This window comes from Geotrypetes seraphini, chromosome 6 (genome assembly GCF_902459505.1).
Source record: "Geotrypetes seraphini chromosome 6, aGeoSer1.1, whole genome shotgun sequence".
In the NCBI taxonomy this organism is placed as follows: Eukaryota; Metazoa; Chordata; class Amphibia; order Gymnophiona; family Dermophiidae; genus Geotrypetes; species Geotrypetes seraphini.
The window spans coordinates 143,218,917-143,240,469 of record NC_047089.1 but is presented as its reverse complement, the minus strand read 5'-3'; the positions used below and the strand labels follow the sequence as shown (position 1 = coordinate 143,240,469).

The 21,553-nt window shown below is 44.1% G+C and overlaps 1 protein-coding gene across 5 annotated transcripts in view; it reads left to right on the top strand.

Annotated features, from left to right (window-relative positions):
• REV1 (REV1 DNA directed polymerase) overlaps positions 1–21,553 on the top strand; it is a 401,814-nt gene that overhangs the window by 309,246 nt on the left and 71,015 nt on the right. For all 5 annotated transcript variants that reach the window (XM_033948190.1, XM_033948189.1, XM_033948188.1 and 2 more), the window contains 2 exons: positions 3,640–3,796; positions 12,493–12,686. In XM_033948190.1, the coding sequence (XP_033804081.1) occupies positions 3,640–3,796; positions 12,493–12,686 (351 nt within the window). The remainder of the gene's footprint in view (positions 1–3,639; positions 3,797–12,492; positions 12,687–21,553) is intronic.

Sequence of the window (21,553 nt, the reverse complement as noted above, 5' to 3'; positions counted from 1 at the left end):
TTTTAATGTGGAAGAAAGATCCAGAATTTTGACATCCACAATACCTAATTGTCTAGGCTCAGACTACAACCAGACTGACTGCACACATTGTGGACAGGTGTTTTCACAAGCTGGAAAAGACTGCCTGAATCAACTCAACAATCAATATGAAGTGGAACGTGAGAAAAGGTGATGCTTGCACAGAGATCGGCTGACACCTTCACGTTCTAGCCAGATATTCATCAGAAATTCCACCTTCCACTCTTTGCAGTGACTTCAACAGTGCAGTTACAAAAGAGCAACACCTGGGATCCTCCAAACTGACATGTACCACCTTGTTCAAAATCAGGAGCAGCAACACAAACCAACCAGTGATTGTAGATATTTACAACTTTATTGAAAGAGCAATCTCTGTTAGCTGTGTGAATTAATGTCTTACCATTTGAAGTTACAGCATTCAAATGGTATTCAATATATTTCAGCATTCAAAATTATGCATCAGGAGCACAGTGAAACACTGATGCTAGATGCATATCATACCTTGTAGTTTACAAATAATTGTTATTTAATATTCCAAAAATATAATTGTAATCACCCTGGGGAATTGAGAGTACAGAGGTCTGGGTGAGCTTGCCCAGGGGATTACTGAGTCTGGTTAGGGGCAGAGCTTGCCTGTTGGAGGAAGAGCAATTGGTATCTTGGGGGGGGGGGGGGGGTAGCGAATCCTATTGGTTGATATGTTAGAACAGGGATCAGAAACTTTTTTTTTAAAGCAAAGAGTCATTTTATCCTAAATGTTTGACCCAAGATTTACAAAGAGCCACAATGAGTAGAGAAGGGGTTTGAGATATGATATTTAATGCAATATGGGTATATATGCATTTAACACAAAAACAAAATTTCAAGTGCTTAACAAAAAAATAAAGAAAAACAATTTAATGAGACTTTTGGCACTATTTCTGCACAGAGTTGTTTCATGTTCGGTGAGTAGCTGGAAGTCTGCAGTTTTAAAAGAAAAGAGCAGAGTGTGCCTGTAAAAGAACTCCTTTTATGGAAGAAACACTTTGTGACCCGGTTCTTTCAATCCTGTATACTCATGGAGTTGGATTTCATTGTTGGTTTGTCATTTATCTATTTGGGACTCCTGATGCAGGCACTTTAGCCGAAACAAGGTCCGTGTCAAGTCCATGATTTGCCACATGCTTTATGATTGACAAGACTGCTTTGCACATGGATTTTATTATTGGTTGCTAATAAAGAGTTTTGAAGACTAGGCACGCTCTGCTCTTTTCCTTTGGACTTTGCTGCAATTCATGCAGAGGTGATTGTCTCCATTGTGGTTGCCAGTCTTCAATTTTAAACAGGATTCTAAGCTCACATCAATAAGCTGATTTCTTTGCTTGCTTTTGATATCATTCATGTTGGAGATTGTCTGTTCACAATAATAAGTGGACCTAAAAATCATCCAAATTCCAAACACTATTATTTTGAATTGCCAATAATAGTCTGGAAGGCTTTCCACGTTTCAAAAATCAATTAGTCCTCCTTTCAGCAGTTGGAAAGTTTCATCAATCTGTGATTCATGGCTAAAGTCGGCTTTTCTCTTTCTAGTTTTTCTAGTTCCACTTGTAAAGACGTAAATTTTGATAACCACACATCTTTGCTTTTCAAGTCTGTTAGTTGTAGTTCAAACTCAGCTCTTTTGACTTTTGGAAACAGTGAAAAATTTTTACAATTGACATTCGCCACAAGTGGTTTTGTCAAGAACAGAAGAATGGACTTTTTATCTCTGAAATCTTTGAAGCGACCAGTAAATGAATCTTGCACCCCTATATCCATATCTCCCTCTTTCCTCATGCACCATCTCTCCTTCCTCTTCCACTTATGTCCATTTCTCCCTCTCACCACTCTCATTCCTCTTGTAACATATTTCCTTTCTCCCATCCCCACTCACAAATATTTTGCTCTTTCTTGCTTCAATGTGTCAGCGATGATTCCTACAACTGCCTACCACTAACTTGGAAGCCTCTCCTCCTCTGTTGCACACTGCCTAGGATGAAACAGAAAGTTCTGACAGAGGGCGTTACATGGCAGACAGCTGTAGGAATCACTGCCACTAATCCATTGAAGCAAAAGAAGTGTGGGAGGTAACAGTGACCACGGGAGCTCAACGCAGGAGGTAAAATTGGCAAGAGTGACGGCAATGGCAGCATCACAAACGAGTTGAATGCATATATCATTCTGAGAAGAGCCGCAGCCAAGTGGTCAAGGAGCCGCATGTGGCTCGTGAGCCACGGGTTGCTAACCTATGTGTTAAAAGTTGCAGTTTATAGTATGGTTATGAATTTTTCAGTTATAGTAGATGAGTGACAGTGGATGTCACTGGAGAGAGAAGGGGGATAAAAGTACATGTATTGTCAGGGAAGGGGTCTTTGGTTTCCCCCAATCCCTTCCATTAACCCAGGAGGCATTACCAAAGAAGACTGTATAGAATATTGAGTGAATGGAGATCACCTCTGTTGAAGTAACAAAGGAGAGTGTGAGTGAGCTTGAGGGAGAAGCAGTGAAGACATGAGCTATGAAAGGCAAGAGTATCTGCTGTGAAACTAAAGGCAGGTAAGAGAAACCATTTACCTCAAGACAGGAGGACAGACTGAGGGAGGTATGTTCTTCAGTGCTGGATCAAACGACTGGGGTAAGAGCTCAGAGGGACCACTGCACAATTAGTTTCTTTTGATTTTTGTTGGTTTTTTGGATTTCTGTCTAGAGGTAATTTTGACAGGGAACAGCCTTCACTGGAGTTGCTGACTAAAATGGAGGGGAAAGGATAGAAACAACTGTATTACTCCTACTGCTACTTATATAGCGCTGAAAGGCATATGCAGCGCTGTACGTTTTTGACATTTAATAGACTGTCCCTGCTTCTGTGTTTTAATGTACAGCACTGCGTATGTCTAATAACCCTATAGAAATAAGTAGTAGTCACAAAAATGTTATTTAAAAGGAAGATTATTTGAGTTGCACCATGCTAAGCAAATGCTTATGCGGAGAAAGGGTTTTGTACACATTTGAGAACGATATCTGCAAGCACTTCTGTTGAGAGCCAGCTCTTATCTTGAACGAGTTGGGTGGGATTTGATTTCCTAGATGTTGAGTTGTAATCAAGGGATCTTTTTGAGTGGGGGTGAGAATGCATGGGTGGTATTAATATACTAAGGAGTTCTCAACCAGTTTTCTAGTTGAGATTGATATGACTGTAAAAGCACAGGCCACAGTATTTGGTGGAGATTAATCAGATGTAACAGGAGATGGTGACATATGTTGATGGTGGTGTTTTGGAGATGGAGGAAGTATGATTGTTTTAGGGAGGAAAGCATTGGTGGGGATAAAACAGGGGATGTGTTATTGTTTGGTATTGATGTTTTGATACTGAAATTATTTTTTTCTTTGATTAATAAAGAAATTAGTAAAAGGAAGACTAACCATGCCTACCTCTGAATTTTAGAATTAAAATAGTGAATTTCAAATGCTTTAAAAATATCCTTGCCAATCTAAAAAAGAAAAAAATAGAAAATTATTTGGGTTGTTTTTCTGAAGGCAGTTTTGGCTAATTTTGAGTTCCTTGCTTTCTTTTAAAATGATGATCACATATTTTTTCAGGTTGGAATTCAGATGCATCAGCTGGTTTCAGTTGAAAAGTTGCCTTCAGTTACTTTCATAACAGCTAAATCTGGCCCTTCCCATGGGCAAGCCCACACAGTCATTGACTTGTTCCAACTTCAGAAATCAAAGAAATGTACAGATAAACAACATGAAGGTCAGTAAGTTTAATTTCTTTGGTTGCAGTATTTTGTATTTGTATAAGCAGTATAATTTTTCATTAGGCAATAGATGGGAAAAATGAAATCTTGAAATAAAAAATTAATATCAGATCAAGTTGTTATGATAAAAAAGTAAAATAGTGTCCATGTTCATATCCTGCATAAACTATCCTGAGCCAATCAGGGCCTTAGACTCCTTCCTCTGTATCCCTTGGGAGGGGTCTTAGGCGTCTGAGCCAATCAGGGACTTAGACTCCTCTCAGTGCATCACCTGGTGCACTGGGGAGATGAAGGCCTGTCATTTTCCATGGGCGGGGCTTGGAGCTGGAGGGACCTACTTCCCTCCAGCTCCCAACATCTAGCAAAGGTACGGGGGGGGGGGGGGGGTTTCAGGGGAGCATCCGGTGGCAGGAGGGAGTGGGCATTGCAACGTCAGAGGGAAGGCTTCAGTTCAGCTGCCGCATGCAGCTTTGTGCAGAGAAACGAGTGTGGCAGTGAGGAGGAGGGAGCCGGCCAGAAAGTAAACATCCGGGGGCGGCAATGAGCAAAACGCTACATCGCTCTCAAGCCAGCTGCCTGTGGCCCGTGAGTTGGACACTCCTGATGTAGTGTAAGGCGCACAGTCACCACGGGCCACATAAAATGGCCAGGTGGGCCAGATTCGGACAGTGGGCCTTGTGTTTGACACATGTGCATTAGAGCATTTAAATAGTAGAATCTTTATTGGCACTGGTTTTTTGGTTAGAGAACTTTCTCCCAGTTTTTGATGGTGTTTTTTCTGGTAGTTTAATCCTTTTGGATATTGAGGCCTTTTGGAACTTTTGATAGGCTCATTTGGTCACTTGTCACAAATATAGGTAGGCGTGTGAATGTACACTTCCCCCTCCGTATTCGCGGGGGTTATGGGCAGAGCCAGCCTGCAAATATTGAATATTCGCAAATAACTTTTGGCTGGCTCTGATTCACTCCCACCTCCCTCCCGTCATCCCAGACCTTACCTGGAGGTCTAGCAGGCTTTTGGCCATGAGTTCCTGTATTCTCTCGACACTACGACGGGAACTCCCCGCAGCCATTTGCTATGAGTGATCTACATGGGGCAGTAGCGTAGGAATATCGCTCCTTCCCTGAAAGCCCGCTAGACCACCAGGTAAGGTCTGGGATGCCAGGAGGGAGGTAGGGAAGATCCGTAATGCAGCTTTATAATAATTAAAAAAAATAAAATAAAATAAATCACAAATAACCGAATCCGCGGATACTGAAACCGCGGATTCGGAGGGCTCACTGTAATGTGGTATACTGTAAAGTAGTGTACCTCCCCCATGTTTGATTGGTGATAGGCAAATTAATAGAAACATCTCTAAAACAGAATAGTTTTTGTTATCTTACTCGTACTTTTCCTTAAGTGTAGGATATATTGTATAATATAGAAAATGTGAAAAATGATCGGGGGAAAAAGATGCCTTCTACTCATGTTAAAGGCAAGAATCAATTAATGTAGACTTCACTTCAGATGTCACTAAACACACTGAGGTGACACCACTATAGGGGAGTTTCTGTTTCAATTGTGTTTCTATTTATTTGCTCATCCCAGGGGTCAGAATAACTGACCTGTAGTTCCTAGCCACATCCTTAGTTCTGCTTTTGTTAAGAAGGCCCACATTTGTGCTTCTCCAATCCTGAAGGACCACTCATGACTTAAAGAAGCTTTGAAAATGTAAAAAAGCAGAAATGGCTGAACTCCTCTAGGTTATTTGAGACCTTTTGGCCCCATTACTACCTATTTTTAGTTTAGCTTCTCACAAACACATTCTTCTAAACATTGTTTGAGATCAGTGGTCCTAGATATTGCTAAGCAGATCTGCTTTATTCTCATCCATTTCTACATATTCCAGTCCTTTACCCTTGAATTTGATAGCACTTTTGCACTTCCTCCTGTCACTAATATAGCTGAAAAAATTCTGCTGCCAATGTTACTGTAGTAACTATTTTTTCTTCAATCTGCATGTTTCCTTTCCTAACTACTGTACTTTCACAGCTTCTGGGGGTTTTTTCCACTTATTGTTGCTTCTCAGCCTTTTTTCTGTGATCTTTTATTTTATGAAGACTAACCTATTTTTCTTAACCTTTACTGCTGCTACTTTTGATAACCATAGTGGCTTCTTTATCCTCTTACTTTTATTTACTTTTCTAAAAAAAAAATTTAATTCCCCTTAAAATATCTCATTGCAGCTTTGCCCACTGCTTTTTTACTTCTCACAGATGTTCCCATTCAGCTAAGAACTTCTTGAGACAGTCCCCTTCTTAACAAAGTTTCATTGAAGTATAGGACCCTCACCTTTTGAATGAACCTTCTCCAGCCATGTCCTAATTCAAGAACCATACTATCTGGTGGTGACTGGATGCCACCTGGATCACCCACTGTAACATCAGAAATATTCTCCACATTCATAAGTACCAGGTCCAATATGGTCCATGCCTGTGTGGGTTCCATAAATGCTGGAACAGTTGTTCTTATAGAGAATCCAAGATCTCAAAACAATACTGTAGCAAGAATGTACAAATCAACAACAATAAACAGCCTGTAAAGCCAAATTGAAATGCTAATTCATTTTCTGCTCCCCCTCCTATTTATCATACTCCTCACTGTCATATACTCCCCCATCCCGGTCATATTAGGCCAAGGGAAACATGGCAACCTAACACCCCACTCCCACACCAGACTACACACATACAGACCCCTCTACCTTATACCTATTCCCCTCTCTTCCCCCAACACCCATCCAAAAAAACCTCCACATAACCCTCATAAATGCAAGATCAATAAATAACAAAGAATCATTCTATATGACATTCTCCTTGAATAAAAAGGACATTCTCCTAATGACTGAAACCTGGCTTAAAGATAACGATGGAATCACACTGGGAATGATATGCCTTTCAGGATACCAAGCACTAGCATGCTCCAGGCCTGATAAAAGAGGAGGAGAGGAGTAGCTGCCATTGTAAGATCCAGCCTCAATCCAAAACCAAAAGACAAAATCACCTTAAATGCATTAGAAGGCATGACATTCACCATTGGCCACACTAAGGACCTCACTCTTGCCCTGATCTACAGAGCTTCCCTCTCCGCCATGTCCTCACTTGAAGATTTATTAGCCTTCTTAAACAAACTCATCATCTCCCACAAACAGGCCATCATTCTAGGTGACTTAAATTTTACAGGTTATCCAAACATGTCTGGATCTACTGCAGACTTCACTGAGACACTAACTGACCTCGGTCTCCAACAAATAATCACCTCTCCCACCCACTGTGCTGGCCAAATACTCGATCTTATCTTCATGCAAAAACCCACCTCCCACACCAAATCCCCCTTCAGTACACCACCAGGGATCTCAAAGTCCCTCCTTGAGGGCCGCAATCCAGTTGGGTTTTCAGGATTTCCCCAATGAATATGCATTGAAAGTAGTTCATGCACATAGATCTCTTGCATATTCATTGGGGAAATCCTGAAAACTCGACTGGATTGCGACCCTCAAGGAGGGACTTCGAGACCCCTGCCCCAGACTGATCACTACCTAATCAAATCCAACTATACCAGTGGTAGGCAAACTCATTAGTCAAAAGAGCCAAAGATCAGCAGTACAACGATTAAGATTTCTTTTGAGAGCCTTACCCCACGCCCGCTTGCGCTACAACGACTACGTCAACCCGACTGACACCCCGTTCGCCCACACATAGTCAAAATCGATTTGTGGCAGAGCCTAGAGAATGACACAGGGAAAAAATTTGTCTCCGTCCCCGTCCCGTCCCCACAAGCTTGGTCCCTATCCCCGCAAACCATCTGATTCCATCCACACAAGCCTCGGATAGTTTTATACTGAACTTATTATATTAAAGTATAAAAAGAAACAATATTCTGTACAATTGTCAATTTATAAATCAGCGTCTTCTCCCCACTTTCTCTTCCCCATTTCCCTTCAGTGTCCTCAGCCCACTCTCTCCACTTCCCTTCAGTGCACGCATATAAAAACAAGCAAGCAAATGTATATCATTTTCATTCTATTCATTTATAGAAATTAAAGTCTAAATAATGCCAGTCACATAACAAAACATGATTTTACAAAAATAATCTCCTGCACAGTCAAGCATGCAAGGATTACTAGATGTCTTTCAGCAGCTCCCCTCCCTCCCTCCTTACCTTCGTTGTCAAGTCAAAATGATCTACCAACAATAAAATTTTAAAAAACACAAAGCACACTATAAGCAGAGAAAATGTCAATTATCATTTATATTCCATGGGTTTTCAAAGAGGTCAAGGCAGATGACTTTATGCAATGTCAGCTCAGTAACAACTATTCAAAAATAGACAAATATACCCCCTCCCTTTTTACTAATCCGGGATAGCATTTTTTAGCGCAGGGATCTGCGCTGAATGTCCTGCGCTGCTCTCGATACTCATAGGCTCCCTGCGCTAAAAACCGCTATTGCTGTTTAGTAAAAGGGGGCAATAGTGCAGAATAAAGTCAGCAGATATAAATTCTCAAAACGGACACATTTTGATACTAAATTGAAAATAAAATCATTTTTCCTACCTTTGTTGTCTGGTAATTTCATCAGTCTCTGGTTGCACTTTATTCTTCTGACTGTGCATCCAATATTTCTTCCCTTCTTTCAGCCTCCTGTATGCTTCCTCTCCTCCAGACCTCATTCCTTCCCCCAACTTTTTCTTTTTTTCACCCTGTCCCTTCTTTCTTTCTCTCTCCATGACCATGCCCCCTTTCTTTCTCTTTCTCCATGCCCCCTTTCTTTCTGTCAGTCTTTCTCTCTCCTTGCATGCCCCCTTTCTGCTGTCACCCTGTCTTTCTGTCTCTCATCTCCCTTCTTTCTTTCTCCCTGCCCTCCCCCAAGCCACTGCCGCCATCAGGGAATAGGCTGCCACCGCCGCCGAATTCTGAGCTCTCCCTGCTTCCCTTCCCCGTAAAGAGGACGCTGAAGCGCCGGGCCAACCAACTTTCGCCATCCAACGTCAATTCTAACATTGGAGAGGAAGTTCCAGGCCAGCCAGGCAGCGATTGGCTGGCCTGTAACTTCCTCTCCGATGTCAGAATTGACGTCGGGTGGGGAAAGTTGGTTGGCCCTGCACTTCAGCGTCCTCTTTACGGGGAAGGGAAACAGGTTGGGTATCCCTGCTCTAGACGAGCCGCACTCAAGTGGCTAAAGAGTTGCATGCGGCTCATGAGCCGCGGTTTGCCGACCACTGAACTATACCATCAAAACCACCCACAAAAACACAGGAACCCTAAGCTGAACTAACTGAAACAACAAAAACATACTCAAACTCCATCGATCATGCCGCTACAAACTGGCAAACAGTAGTCAAATCCCTCTATGAAAGCTTAGCCACAGTCAGAGTGATTAACACCACTCCCACAAACCCCTCTTCCCCTGGTTTACTGACCATTTAAGATCCACAAAATGGGAACTAAGATGAGTTGCAAGAAAATTGTGCAAATCAAAACCCCCAAACGACAAGATCAAATGGAAAGAAATTCATGAAACTTACAAACAGGCCATCCTAGAAGCTAAACAGTCATGCTATTCTCAACTACTACTAAAATCTCCCAATAGACCATGAAGCCTATTTACATTGACAAAGAGGCTCTTCACATCATCCCAAGGAGACAACCAACTACCAAACACCAATCTCGACAGCGAGACATTCTCCTCCTCCTTCACAGACAAGATCGACAAAATTTATTATAACCTTAACTCTACCACACCACAAATGTCGCAATCTCAACCCTCCGCCTCAGCAAAATACCAACAGCATCAGTGGATGGATGCCCCTTCCCTCTTTCCGCAGGCTCCCTGAAGCCTCAATACCCCTCCCATCACAACTGGCAGGAGGGATGTCCACTCCCTCCTTCCACAGGCCCTCCCGAAGCCCCGACACCCCTCCCATCACAAATGGTAGGAGGAATGCCCGTTGCTGCCGGCCCCTTTGATCCCCACCCAACATCCCTCCTGCCATTCATGATGGGAGGTGTCAGGGCTTCGGGGGAGCTGGCAGCACAAGGGAGTAGGCATCCCTCCTGCCAACTGTGATGGAAGTGTTGGGGCTTCAGGGGGGCCTGTGGCAGGAGGGAGTGGACATCCCTCCTGCCAATCTTTGCTGGGGGAGGTGTTGTGGGTTCGAGGAGGGCGGCAGGAAGGAGTGAGCATACCTGCTGCCAATTTGGGGGATACGTGTCTGGGTGGGAGGGGGGATATCTGCTGCAGCTGACTCAGCTGATCGTGGCAGGGGTATTCCCCCCCCAATCAGCAGAGCTGGCAGGACTCTCTGAAAGTTGGCTTCTGGGAGTCCTGCAGGCTCAGCTGATCGTGGATTCCCTCGCTGCAATCAGCTCCGCTGGCCGCATCTACTTATAAATTTTGCTGGATTACATTTCAGGTGTCTGTTGCGGCTTTAGGGAGATGCCTAGGGCCGCTTAAACTTGCCCAAGGCCACTTCTAGGTGAAACCGTGCCTACGCCCACCCTTGGGTGAGCTTAGGTGTCCTGACCTGCATCAAATGGTATGCCATCAGTAGCGCACAGGACATTGGCATGCCAACAATCCCGCCATGACATTTGCACACAGGATAAATGCATGCCACCCTATTGCCTTCCCATTGGAGCAAAATTGTAAGTGGATTGGGGGTTTGCGGCAATGGTACCCGTCAGCATGCCCCTGATTGCAGTGGGGGGGGGGTGTCCCCCACACACCCCACAGCAGAAAAGGGAAAACTTCGAGTTTGCGGGAGGAGAGCCGGAATTCTAAGAATAGTAGGGTCCCGTCCCCCCCGAACAAGAGCGCAAATGGGAAGGCAATAGGGCAGCGCGCATTTGTCCTGCACGCAAATGTCGGGGCAGGGTTGTCGGCACGTCTATGTCCTGTGCACATTTGATATGCCACCGCGTCAAACACGTACAGTGTAGACGTGCTGCTTCAGGGATTTTATTTCTAAAACCGTGCATCCCAATTGGCTGCCAGATGATGGTAGGACGCCTATTGATGCCTATTGCCACCTACAATTGGGATACCTGTTTTATAATCAGCCCCTCAACGTGCATTAGCATACTACCTAGATTGGGCTAAACCTCATAGGAGCTCCTCCCAGCTCTTTGTGGCTTTTAACCCTAACAGACTTGGAGTTCTGTCATCAAGAGAACCATCTCTACTTGGCTAGTGGATTGCATCTCCTTCACATAAACTCAGTCACTCTGGACTGACTCTACAGGGTCTGGTGACAGCCCATAATGTTAGGGCTATGGCTGCCTTAGCAGCAACTTGGTCCTCAATATATACTATCACTTCTCACTAGTTTTTAGAGCAAAACCCCAGAAGAGACTGTTGGTTTGGGCAAGCAGTTCTGCATAATCTGTTTACTTTATAAGAGCCAACTTCCCCTCCAACCCTATTGTTTTTGCCAGAATCATTAATATAATCGTTACCTTGATCCAGACTCATGATCCTGGAAGCTTTGGAGTCCCTGCTTGTCCTCGGAGAATGCAAAGTTACATACTGTAGCAGATGTGCTCTGAGGACAACAAGCATATATTCTTCACAACCGACATGTCCACCTCTCCTAGTTGGATTCTTAGCTTCAGGGAGCCTGCGGAAAGGGGGAATGACATCCCTCCACTGATGCTGTTGGTATGAGGTATGGGCACTGCCTTAAAAATTTAAAGTGACAGTGCACTTGGTAGTGTCTGTACTGGGTTTTGTGGATGACATCACTACCTTTGTTATTCCTGTACTGTATATTCAATGTGGGGCCATGTCTGGGCTTCAGCATATAATATCTAGTTTACGTGGAGCCGGTTAACATATAGTGGTTAGTTCGATATTCAGCTATGGGTTAGCACATAAAAATAGGACTGTGATTGATGTGATACCATTTATGCAGTTACCCTGGCCAATTAAGTGCTGAATATCACGACTTAACCAGCCAACTGCTGTCTCTGTTTCAAGAACATCCCCTCAAAAGCCAGTTTTCACTTAGGTGCTACCTGCAAACTTTTATCAGCGATAACTGAATAAGTGCTGCTGAAAATTAGCCGATAGCCTCAAGCAAGCGATTTAACCAGTCAGCGGCCAGTTAAACCATTTTGAATATCAACCAGGGAGATCTTTCTAGATGGAAACCTCCCGTAAGCTGTCCTATAGCCATTTTGTCCCACGCCTATGGAACCAACTGTCTGCACAGATCAGATCACTGAACTCATTGATGAGCTTCTGAAGAACAGTAAAAACCTTCCTTTTCAACTGAACTACCTTCAGCAAGCAGTTCCCCTATACTCTCTTCTTCCGATAAATGCTGTTATACAATCAGCAGGAAACACCTCCTGTGACTGCTATGAACATCTCTCTGCATCCTGACATATCTTATATAATGTACCATGAATGTCTAATATAACTGACTGTATGTGTCTACTGTAATCTACTGTGAACGTGCTTTTGTAACCCGTTCTGAGCTCACGGGAGGACGGGATAGAAATCTAAATAAATAAATACTAATTAAAATATTTGCTGAAAACAACATTATTGAATAAATGGGGCATGGACTTATTTTATATTTTGATAGTTATTTGCGAAACTGAAAGGCCATCTTGAATGATTTTTTTTTCTGCTGTTCCTTTACTTGTAGGTGCTATGAATCTAGAAATATCATCTGCTTCAGGAACTTGCTCCTATATTCCACCTCTTAATTCACACTTGACATCTAATCTCAATCCAACTACAAGCAAAACAGAAACTTCAATCAAATGCAATGGCCTACATACACCTGTAAATATTAAGTCCAGGCTTAATCTCAGCATTGAAGTTCCACCACCTTCTCAGGTAGGTTTGAACTATAAGATGTACAGTTAGTACCCTATTTCCCTGTAAATAAGACCTATCCCGAAAATAAGCTCTAGCATAATTTTTAAAGATGCTCCTAATATAAGCCCTATCCCAAAAATAAGCCCTAGTTAAGATTGACCTCCGAAGCCTCCCCTCCCCCGAATGTGCCAGACACTCCCTGACACTAATGCTGTCTGATTTGCTGAAAAAAATTGGACTCATTGATTCAGCATCCCCCACCCCTGCTGCTTTAGGAGGCCTCAGAGCAGAGGTATGTCAATCTCACAGTGGGAGGGTCGGTGGGGTTCTGCAGCACAGGGAGATGGGAAGGAGAAGTAGAAAGATGCTGTACATGGGAGGGGAGAAAAAATGCTGCACATGGGAGAGGGGGGAGAAAGGAAAGAGGAAGAATTAGGATGGAGGAGAGGAAGGGAGAGAATTGTTATACATGAAAAAATAGGACATCCCCAAAAGTAAGCCCTATTGCATTTTTTTGACCCAAAGTTAATATGACACTGTCTTATTTTTGGGGAAACACTGTATTTGCTACTTAAGAATGTAGTTTTCAGGTTTATATAAGAATGTAGTTTTCAGGTTTATATAGACAAAAGGACTATATATTTGATTGAAAAGAATTGATGTCCAGTAAGAAAAAAGTGAAACTACTGTCATACATCCCTTGTATGTTTTCAGGTATGTTTTAGATGGTTTGCAATTTATTTTTTAATGCAGTTTACACATGTGTACTAAATCAGCACACAAGTTAAATACAGTTGTCAGAGGCGCTGTTTTTATGTATCTGGAATCCACATATATGAAGGAGATGTGGTTGCAGCAGACCTTAAAATTATTTCCTGTTTTGTAACATAAATACAACTTTAACAAAGAAATACAACAGAAAGAAAACTTTAAAAATGTACATATACTTTGAAGCGTTTGAAGAAGGAATTGTGCTTAGCTATCTGGTGTTCTAAAACACAGTTCTTCAACTGCCGGTCCGCGGACCGGTGACGGTCCGCAGGAAATTTTTGCCGGTCCGCGCAGGGCCGGCAAGATTGACTCACTTCAACTTCCTGCCGGTCCGCGCAGGGCCGGCAAGATCAACATGTGAAGCGTGCGCTGGGCCGGAGAGATCTTGGGGAGCCTCCGACAGTGGCTTTCTCCCCTCTCTGCAGCTCTCCTTTACTTCCCAGCGCAGCGATTCACGATGGCAGCCTCGGGGCTTTTGCTGAGTCGCGGCTGCCTCTGATGATGCAACTTCCTCTTTCCTCAGAGGCGGCGCGACCCAACAAAGGATCCGAGGCTGCCTTCGTGAATCGCTGCACTGGGAAGTAAGAAGAGCTGCTGGGAGGGGAGAAAACCACTATCAGAGTCAGTGTTCCCTCTAAGGTGAGCGCATGAGCGATCGCTCACTATTTTCAGTGGCGTCGCTCATGCTTCTTCTGGTGTCGCTCACTCGAGCGGAGGTGAGAGGAAGCGGCGGCGGTGGCGGTCTGCCCTGATCGCCTAAGATGCAGCAGCGGCGGCTCCTTTCATGATCCCCGTAATCAGTGGCGTATTAAGTGGGGGGCGGTCCGCCCCTTGTTCTCATTGGTGTAACGCCGGCCCTGCAGCTCCGGACTTCCCCACACCTGCCCCCCCTTCGGATCGCTATTATTTTAAATGTTATAGCGGCGGCGCTGTATCCATCAGTGGAGACGTCTATCCTCGGCCTGCCCCGGAACTCTTACTGCAACAGTGACTTCCTGTTCCTGCCTAGACGGGCGGCTGCTGCAGTAAGAGTTCCGGGGCAGGCCGAGGTTAGACGTCTCCACTGATGGATACAGCGCCGCCGCTATAACATTTAAAATAATAGCGATCCGGAAGGGGGGGGGGAGTCCGGAGCTGCAGGGCCGGCGTTAGAGGGAGTAAGAGCTGATGGTGCCGCGGGGGGAGGGAGGAAGGAAAAAGAGGAACCGAAGCATGGCAATTTTGGGAGAGCAGGTGTGGGGAAGTCCAGAGCTGCAGGGGAGAGTGTTGCGGTACCCAGCTGGAGGGAGAAGGAAGATGAGGGAGGGAATGAAAGGAGATGCCAGGGCTTGGAGGGAAGGAGGAAGGTATGCCAGACTAAGGGAAAAGGAAGGGGGAGATGTGAGAGCATGGAGGGGGAGCGAAAGATGGAAGAAAAGGAAAGGCCAGAGAATCAGGGAAGGGAAGATACCAGACTATGGGGTGCAAAGGAAAGAAAGGAGAAGAGAGAGATGCCAGAGCATAGGGGATGGGGTGGTGACAGAGAAAAAAATGGAGAGGTGGCAGAGCTGGCTGGCTTTGGGGGTGGGCAAAATCTGGAAGACAGTGGGGGGACATAAGAAAGAGACAGAGAGGGCAGACGCTGGAAGGAAGAGAGTGAAAAGAAGATTGAAAGCAGAAACTAGAGACGACAAAAGGTAGAAAAAAATAATTTTATTTCTATTTTGTGATTAGAATATATCAGATTTGAAATATATATCCTGCTAGAGCTGGTGTTAGACATAACTGGGGACTGCAAAGCCCAGGCAGTGCTTCTTTAGCTTCCAGCTGGCTTATGGCGCTCTCTGACCAGGGGGCAGTTGCCCTAGTTGCACTCCCCTAAAACTATTCCTGTCATGTGTGACTGCAGTATTCTGTTAGCATGATATTTCTGTGTAGCATTCTGTAATAATTTGGCTTGTTCAGTTTTCTTGATAGTAGAGGGGATATATGTGAAGGGGAGGGGAGACAGGGGTTTTGTTGATCCTGCTCTGAATTATTTGTATTTGTAAAATGACAATTGTACAGAATATTGCTTCTTTTTATACTTTAATAAAATACATTCAATATAAAATCATAACTGAGGCTTGTGTGGATGGGATCAGATGATTTGTGGGGACCGACTCGCGAAGATGGGGCGGAAACGGGGTTTTTAAATTTTAGTCCTAGTAGTTTGCCGGTCCACAAAATAATTCTTTTTTTTCTGCCGGTCCACGGGTGTAAAAAGGTTGAAGAACACTGTTCTAAAATATCTCAAACAGGAGAATAAAAATACAGTATGTATTCTGGCTCCTTTATTGGCTCCCATTGGATGTGAACTTTTACAAAATTTTCTACTTACTGAATATGTGAAGTGAAGGAATTGTCTGTTGGTTAGTTAGTGGACTGACAACCAGCAAAGTCCAGTTTAAATCCCACTACCAGTGGCATAGTAAAGGAGGGCAGGCAGACCACCCTGGGTGCTCTCCACCCCCCATGCCATGCTTGTGCCCTCCCTTGCCCGCCCGCCCCTCCTTACCTTTTTAAAATCTTTGCCAGTGCCAGCAACTACTCTTGCCTGTTCTTATACAATGCCACTTTATTCTGGGACTAGTGGGTTGATTATCTCCTCCTGCCAGGGATCTGTAGGAAGCTTCAAACATATGAGGCTTTTACCCTCTTCCTCTCACACTCTACCACTGAGCATGCTCCTTCTGTACCTTCAGGGCTTTGTTCCTACCTCTAAAATCCTATTTTTTTTGTTGTTTTTGGTTAGCCCAGGGGTAGGAAATTCCAGTCCTCGAGAGCCATTGTCAGGTCAGGTTTTCAGGATATCCATAATAAATATGCATGAGATAGATTTGCATCTCAAGGAGGCAGTGCATGCAAATCCATCTCATGCATATTCATTGTGGATATCCTGAAAACCTGATCTACCTGTGGCTCTCGAGGACTGGAATTGCCTACCCCTAGGTTAGCCCTAAAGCCTTTTTTTAAGCCGTTTTTGGCGCCAAAATGCTGCTATGGTGGTGATCTTGGATCTTCAGATTATATTTTCCCCCCAAGTTTTCAAATGTCTTTAAAACACCTCGTTTTGGTTCAAAATTGGTAGGGATGGAGTCTTCAGACCCTAATACTTCTATATCATGCCTTGTTTGTGCTGGATACGCGACTGAAGAACACCCTTGCTCCATGTGTCACTCAGCACAGGATGGAGGGGTGGCAGCTTCAGGCGTAATCCCTCCACAAGCTTCTAGGGCTGGAGAGCTGCAGATGGTCTCATTGGGGGGAAAAAAACACCTTCTGGATCCTTGGGGCCACGGCCCTGCACACAGTGAGGGCAGAGAGGCTTTGCAGCCCAAGAAAATGTGCTTGTTCCACCCTAAAGGGCAAGGGGAGTTGACTTCTTAGGCCTTTACACCAGAATTCATTATTTTCCACTGGCAGGCGTTTGCACAAGGCAGAAATCCACTGGTTGGGTCTGCAGAGTGGATCAGCACACAGGCCTTGCTGAAGACTCAAGTGCTTCCTTCCTGAAAGTGGAGGCTATTCCGGACTATGATGGTCCATCAGACAGGGACTCGGAGGACAAGAGGTCAAATTTGACCCTTTATTGTCCTGAAGTGAGGCCTCTCTGATAGGAGAAGCAGCCTCCCATCCAGGGGACCAGGAAGTATCAGCTATAGACCAAGGAGAGGATCCCTTTGTTCACTGAGTCCTCTGCATTGCTGGAGATCTTTACTGAGTCCCTCTGAGAACTGAAAATAGACCCTCTGCAATCCCCATCTTCCCAGTTTTCTCATCTGAGCGGGGTCAGGGCTCAACCCATGTCTTTTCCGTGGCACCCGGATATGAGGATCCTAGTCACAGAGCCCTGGGAGACCTCTGAAGGCTTCCTGAGGGTAGCTAAAACCATGGCTAAACTGTATTCCATGGATCACGAATTCCAGCAGATGTTTGCTATTCCAAAGGTGGACTTCCTGGTATACCAGGTGACCAAATGTACTTCCCTGCCAAGCGAGTGAGGAATGGTTGTAAAGGATATACAGGACTGTAGAGTGGATATGGTCCTCAAAAGGCAGATTGAGGCTTTAGTCTTAGGCATTGAGGCTTTAGTCTTAGGCATTAAGGCTGCAACTGTGGCCTCCTTTGTGGCATGTGCCTGTCATTCTAAACTAAGAAATCAGAGTTTGTGCTGATGGAAATAGACTAAGTAGCGGATGCACTCTGACATTATCAGTGTCATTGAGAAAGTCTCAACATTTTCAATCACCACCTATCATATACTCTGGATCTGGCAATGGGTGGGTGTTTCCACCTCTAAAGCAATACTGGTGGGCTTCCTTTCAGGGACAGATGCTGTTTGGCAGGGTCTGGATAGTCTTATGGCCTGTGAAAAAGATTGCCGGCCAACACAGCAGACCATGAGCAGCTAGAGGCCAGAGCTGGGAGTCTTTTTGTGGCTCTTGACACTCTTGTCAGTATTCCACAGGAGACTGTAGTCTGGCTCCAGACAGAAAATCTCCAGGATCTAAAGGAGCCAAGGTTCAGGTTCCCGTTCCGCAGTTCCAGCCAAAAAGTCACAATGATGCCAGCCTTTATACCGTTCCTTTGAAGATTGGAGGTCGGCTCTCAGACTATCTGGAGGCTAGGGGATAGATAACGTTCAGTCACTTGTTATCTCTTGTATAGACTACTGTAATACCCTCTTTAAAGGAATAACAAAAAAAGAAATTCAGCACTTTCAAATATTACAAAATACAGCAGTAAAACTTATATTCGGTGCAAAAAAATATGATCATGTCACCCCCTATTACAAAAAGCTCACTGGCTGCCGGTTGAACATAGAATTAACTATAAAATTCTCCTCCTAACATTTAAAACCCATTTAAGCAGTCAGCCTGAGTTCATTGATAGATTACTCATTCCTTATACTCCGGTTAAATATCTTCGTTCCTTGACCGAATATCTGCTAACTATGCTATCCTTAAAACATATCAACACCATGAGATCAAACATTTTTTCAGTGACGGCACCCACCCTTTGGAATTTTATACCAAACTATCTCCGTGAAGAAACTTCTTTAGGCCACTTCAAGGCAAAGCTAAAAACATTTTTATTCCTTGATGCTTATGACTCATAATGGCCTTTGTAAGGGCTAAGTTACACTGTTTATTTGCAGTCTTACCCTACCCTACCCTTTTGTACCTCCCATACTTGTTTTCTTTTTTTTGCACTAAGTAGTTCCTCCCCTTCTTCCTCTTGTTTTCAATGTGTCTGTATTGTAAGTCTTCGTCTTTACTAATTTTCCCCAATTGATGTTAGGTAAAATATTGTATTGGTTTTTAGCCTTGGTCTATGTTTTGTTGAATGTTTGTCAAATGTTATTACTATCGTACACCGCTTAAAAATATGATTAAGCGGTATAAGAAATTCTAAATAAACTTGGAAACTTGGTCTTGGACATTATCTGAGAGGGTTGCAAGATAGTTTGCATGCCTTCAATAGATTTCGATAGATTTATCTCCTAGTCAGATACCCCTTCTAAAATTATTAACAACATGTTGATATTATGTATTCTCACTAATTGTATTCTGTTTCCACTGACTGTTAAGTGACATCTTCGCCAATTGTATTCTGGAATTTGCTGATTGTCCAGCCCGCTTCACTGTAACATGTTGATATTGTGTTTCTCACTAATTGTACTCTGTAATCACTGACTGCTCAGTGACATCTTCCCTACCTGTATTCTGTAATTCGCTGATTGTCCAGCTCTCTTCACTGTAAACTGCCTAGAAGTTGCAAGATTGTGGCAGTATAGAAAAAATAGTTATTATTATTATTCTCTCCAACTGGTTTGTAGATTCGCTGGCAGACCAGCTAGAGAAAGCAAAACAAGTCCGAGCAACACTACAGAGGTTACTAGAATACCTAAGCCATAGTCCCTCCAGATGACTCGGGCTCCGGCAGATACTTCATATACTTCATCGCTCAAAGAAAGGCTTAGAGGAGCGGATTATCTCAGTAGACAGACATTAGACCCAGAAGAGTGGGCATTGTCGCTGCAAGCGTTCCAGGCCATTGTGAGAAGATAGGATTGTCGGACATTCGACCTCATGGCGACTGCAAAGAACAAGAAAGCAGATCAGTTCTTCAGTCACAGATACAAGCCCGGAAGTGCAGGGCTAGACACCCTGGTTCAACCATGGCCAGAGACCGTTCTAATGTACATTTCCCCTTTGGCCCATGATAAGACAGTTGATCCACCACATGACCCATCACCCGGGAACAGTAGTTCTTGTAGCACCAGATTGGCCCAGGTGCCCGTGGTATACAGATCTCTTATGTCTACTAAAGGAGCAAAGTCTCAGACTCCAAGTGCATCCAGACTTACTTTCCCATGGGCCAATTGCCCTAGAAGATCTGGTACACTTTGCTCTTATGATATGGCTCTTGAGAGTGCAGCGCTAGTCCAAAAAGGATACTCAGAAGTAGTCTTTGCTACTTTACTTAGAGCCAAAAAGCTGACAGTGATTTAAATGTATTCTAAGGCAGGGGAGATGTTTCTGCACTGGTGCAGCAAAGAACAAAGCTGAGCAATGCCCCCATCTCGTCTGTTTTGGCATTCTTTCAGGAGGGCCTTGACTTCATCTTCCTGTTCTCATGGCATTCCCGTAGGATTGCCAATTTTTGGGGGGTGGAGAACCATGTGCCCTCCCCTTTGTTCTGTTGCTATGCCCTGAAATAACTTGTGGTGAAACATGCAGGTCACATTAGGGCCATAAAATCACAGTAAAATAACCCAGTTCTTTGTTGGAGTTATTTCACCACCTGAGCATCAGGCTGCAAAGTCACAGTCTGATGATCCTGAGAACAAAGATTCCCAGTCTCCCTTCCCAACCCTACATGTGCAGGACCCCTAAAGGGATTAACTGTAAAGCCATTGGTGGTCCAGGGAGTTCTCAGGCAGGAGTGATGCCTAGTTGTTCCTGCCCAGTCCAGTTCTTTCCAAAAATGGCAGCTACTGCTAGGATTCATGTTTTCTGGACCACCAGAAAATTTACACGTAACCCCTTTTAGGGATATTGCACATGTGGGGGGGGGGGGGCCTTCAGGCTGGAGGCTCTGCTCTGTTGGCATGGGAGCATCAGGCTGCAGCTTTGTGATCCCATGTTCCATGGCTGCTGTAATAACGCTGATTGCAAGGTGCCTCATAAACCAGCATTATTCTTGTAACATTGAATTCAGCAATCTGTGGGACTGAGATATCTCAAGTATCATTGTTTTGCTGTATCATTAGAACTGGGTTGGAAAAAACTATGATATAAATCAGTGATTCCCAAACCTGCCCTAGGGGACCCCCAGCCGGTCAGGTTTTCAGGATATCCCTAATGAATATGCATGAGAGAGATTTGCATACCTGTCACTTCCATTATATGCAAATCTCTCTCATGCATATTCATTAGGGATATCTTGAAAACCTGATTGGCTGGGGGTCCCCCAGGACAGGTTTGGGAACCACTGATATAAATGATCCCCAGTTTGTACTGTATACACCAAACTCAAAGCCCAATGATTGCCAAATCACTATAGTCCCCTGAGGCCCCACACACGAAAACGGTCACACTCTAGATCTGCTTGCATCCTCTTCCTCCACAAATCTCACTAGTAATGTCAAATGGTGCCCTGTCCCATGGTCGGACCACTACCTCCTGAATTTTTGCCTCAATCTCAAAGACAGAGACCTGAACAACAAAGCCACCAAGGAAGCAAGACAAATGTGCAGAAAGATGAGACCAGACCTTTTCTGGACCACAGTGTCTGAGTCTCTCACCTCCCCCTCGAGCAACACAACATTAATGCTAACCAGCTGGAACAAAACCAACACACTAGACACTATAACCCCCTCCATCTGTGCAAAATAAAACCCAATCATAACTCACCCTGGTTTACTAACTCACTAAGAGTAGACAAACAACAATGCAAGCGGTTCGAGAGGAAATGGAGAAAGAGCAAAGCACCGGAGCACAGAACACAGTGGCGTGCAGCTATTAACAAATATAAGTTTAACACAACTGAGGCCAAGAAAAATTACTATGCCAACAAACTAGGAAATA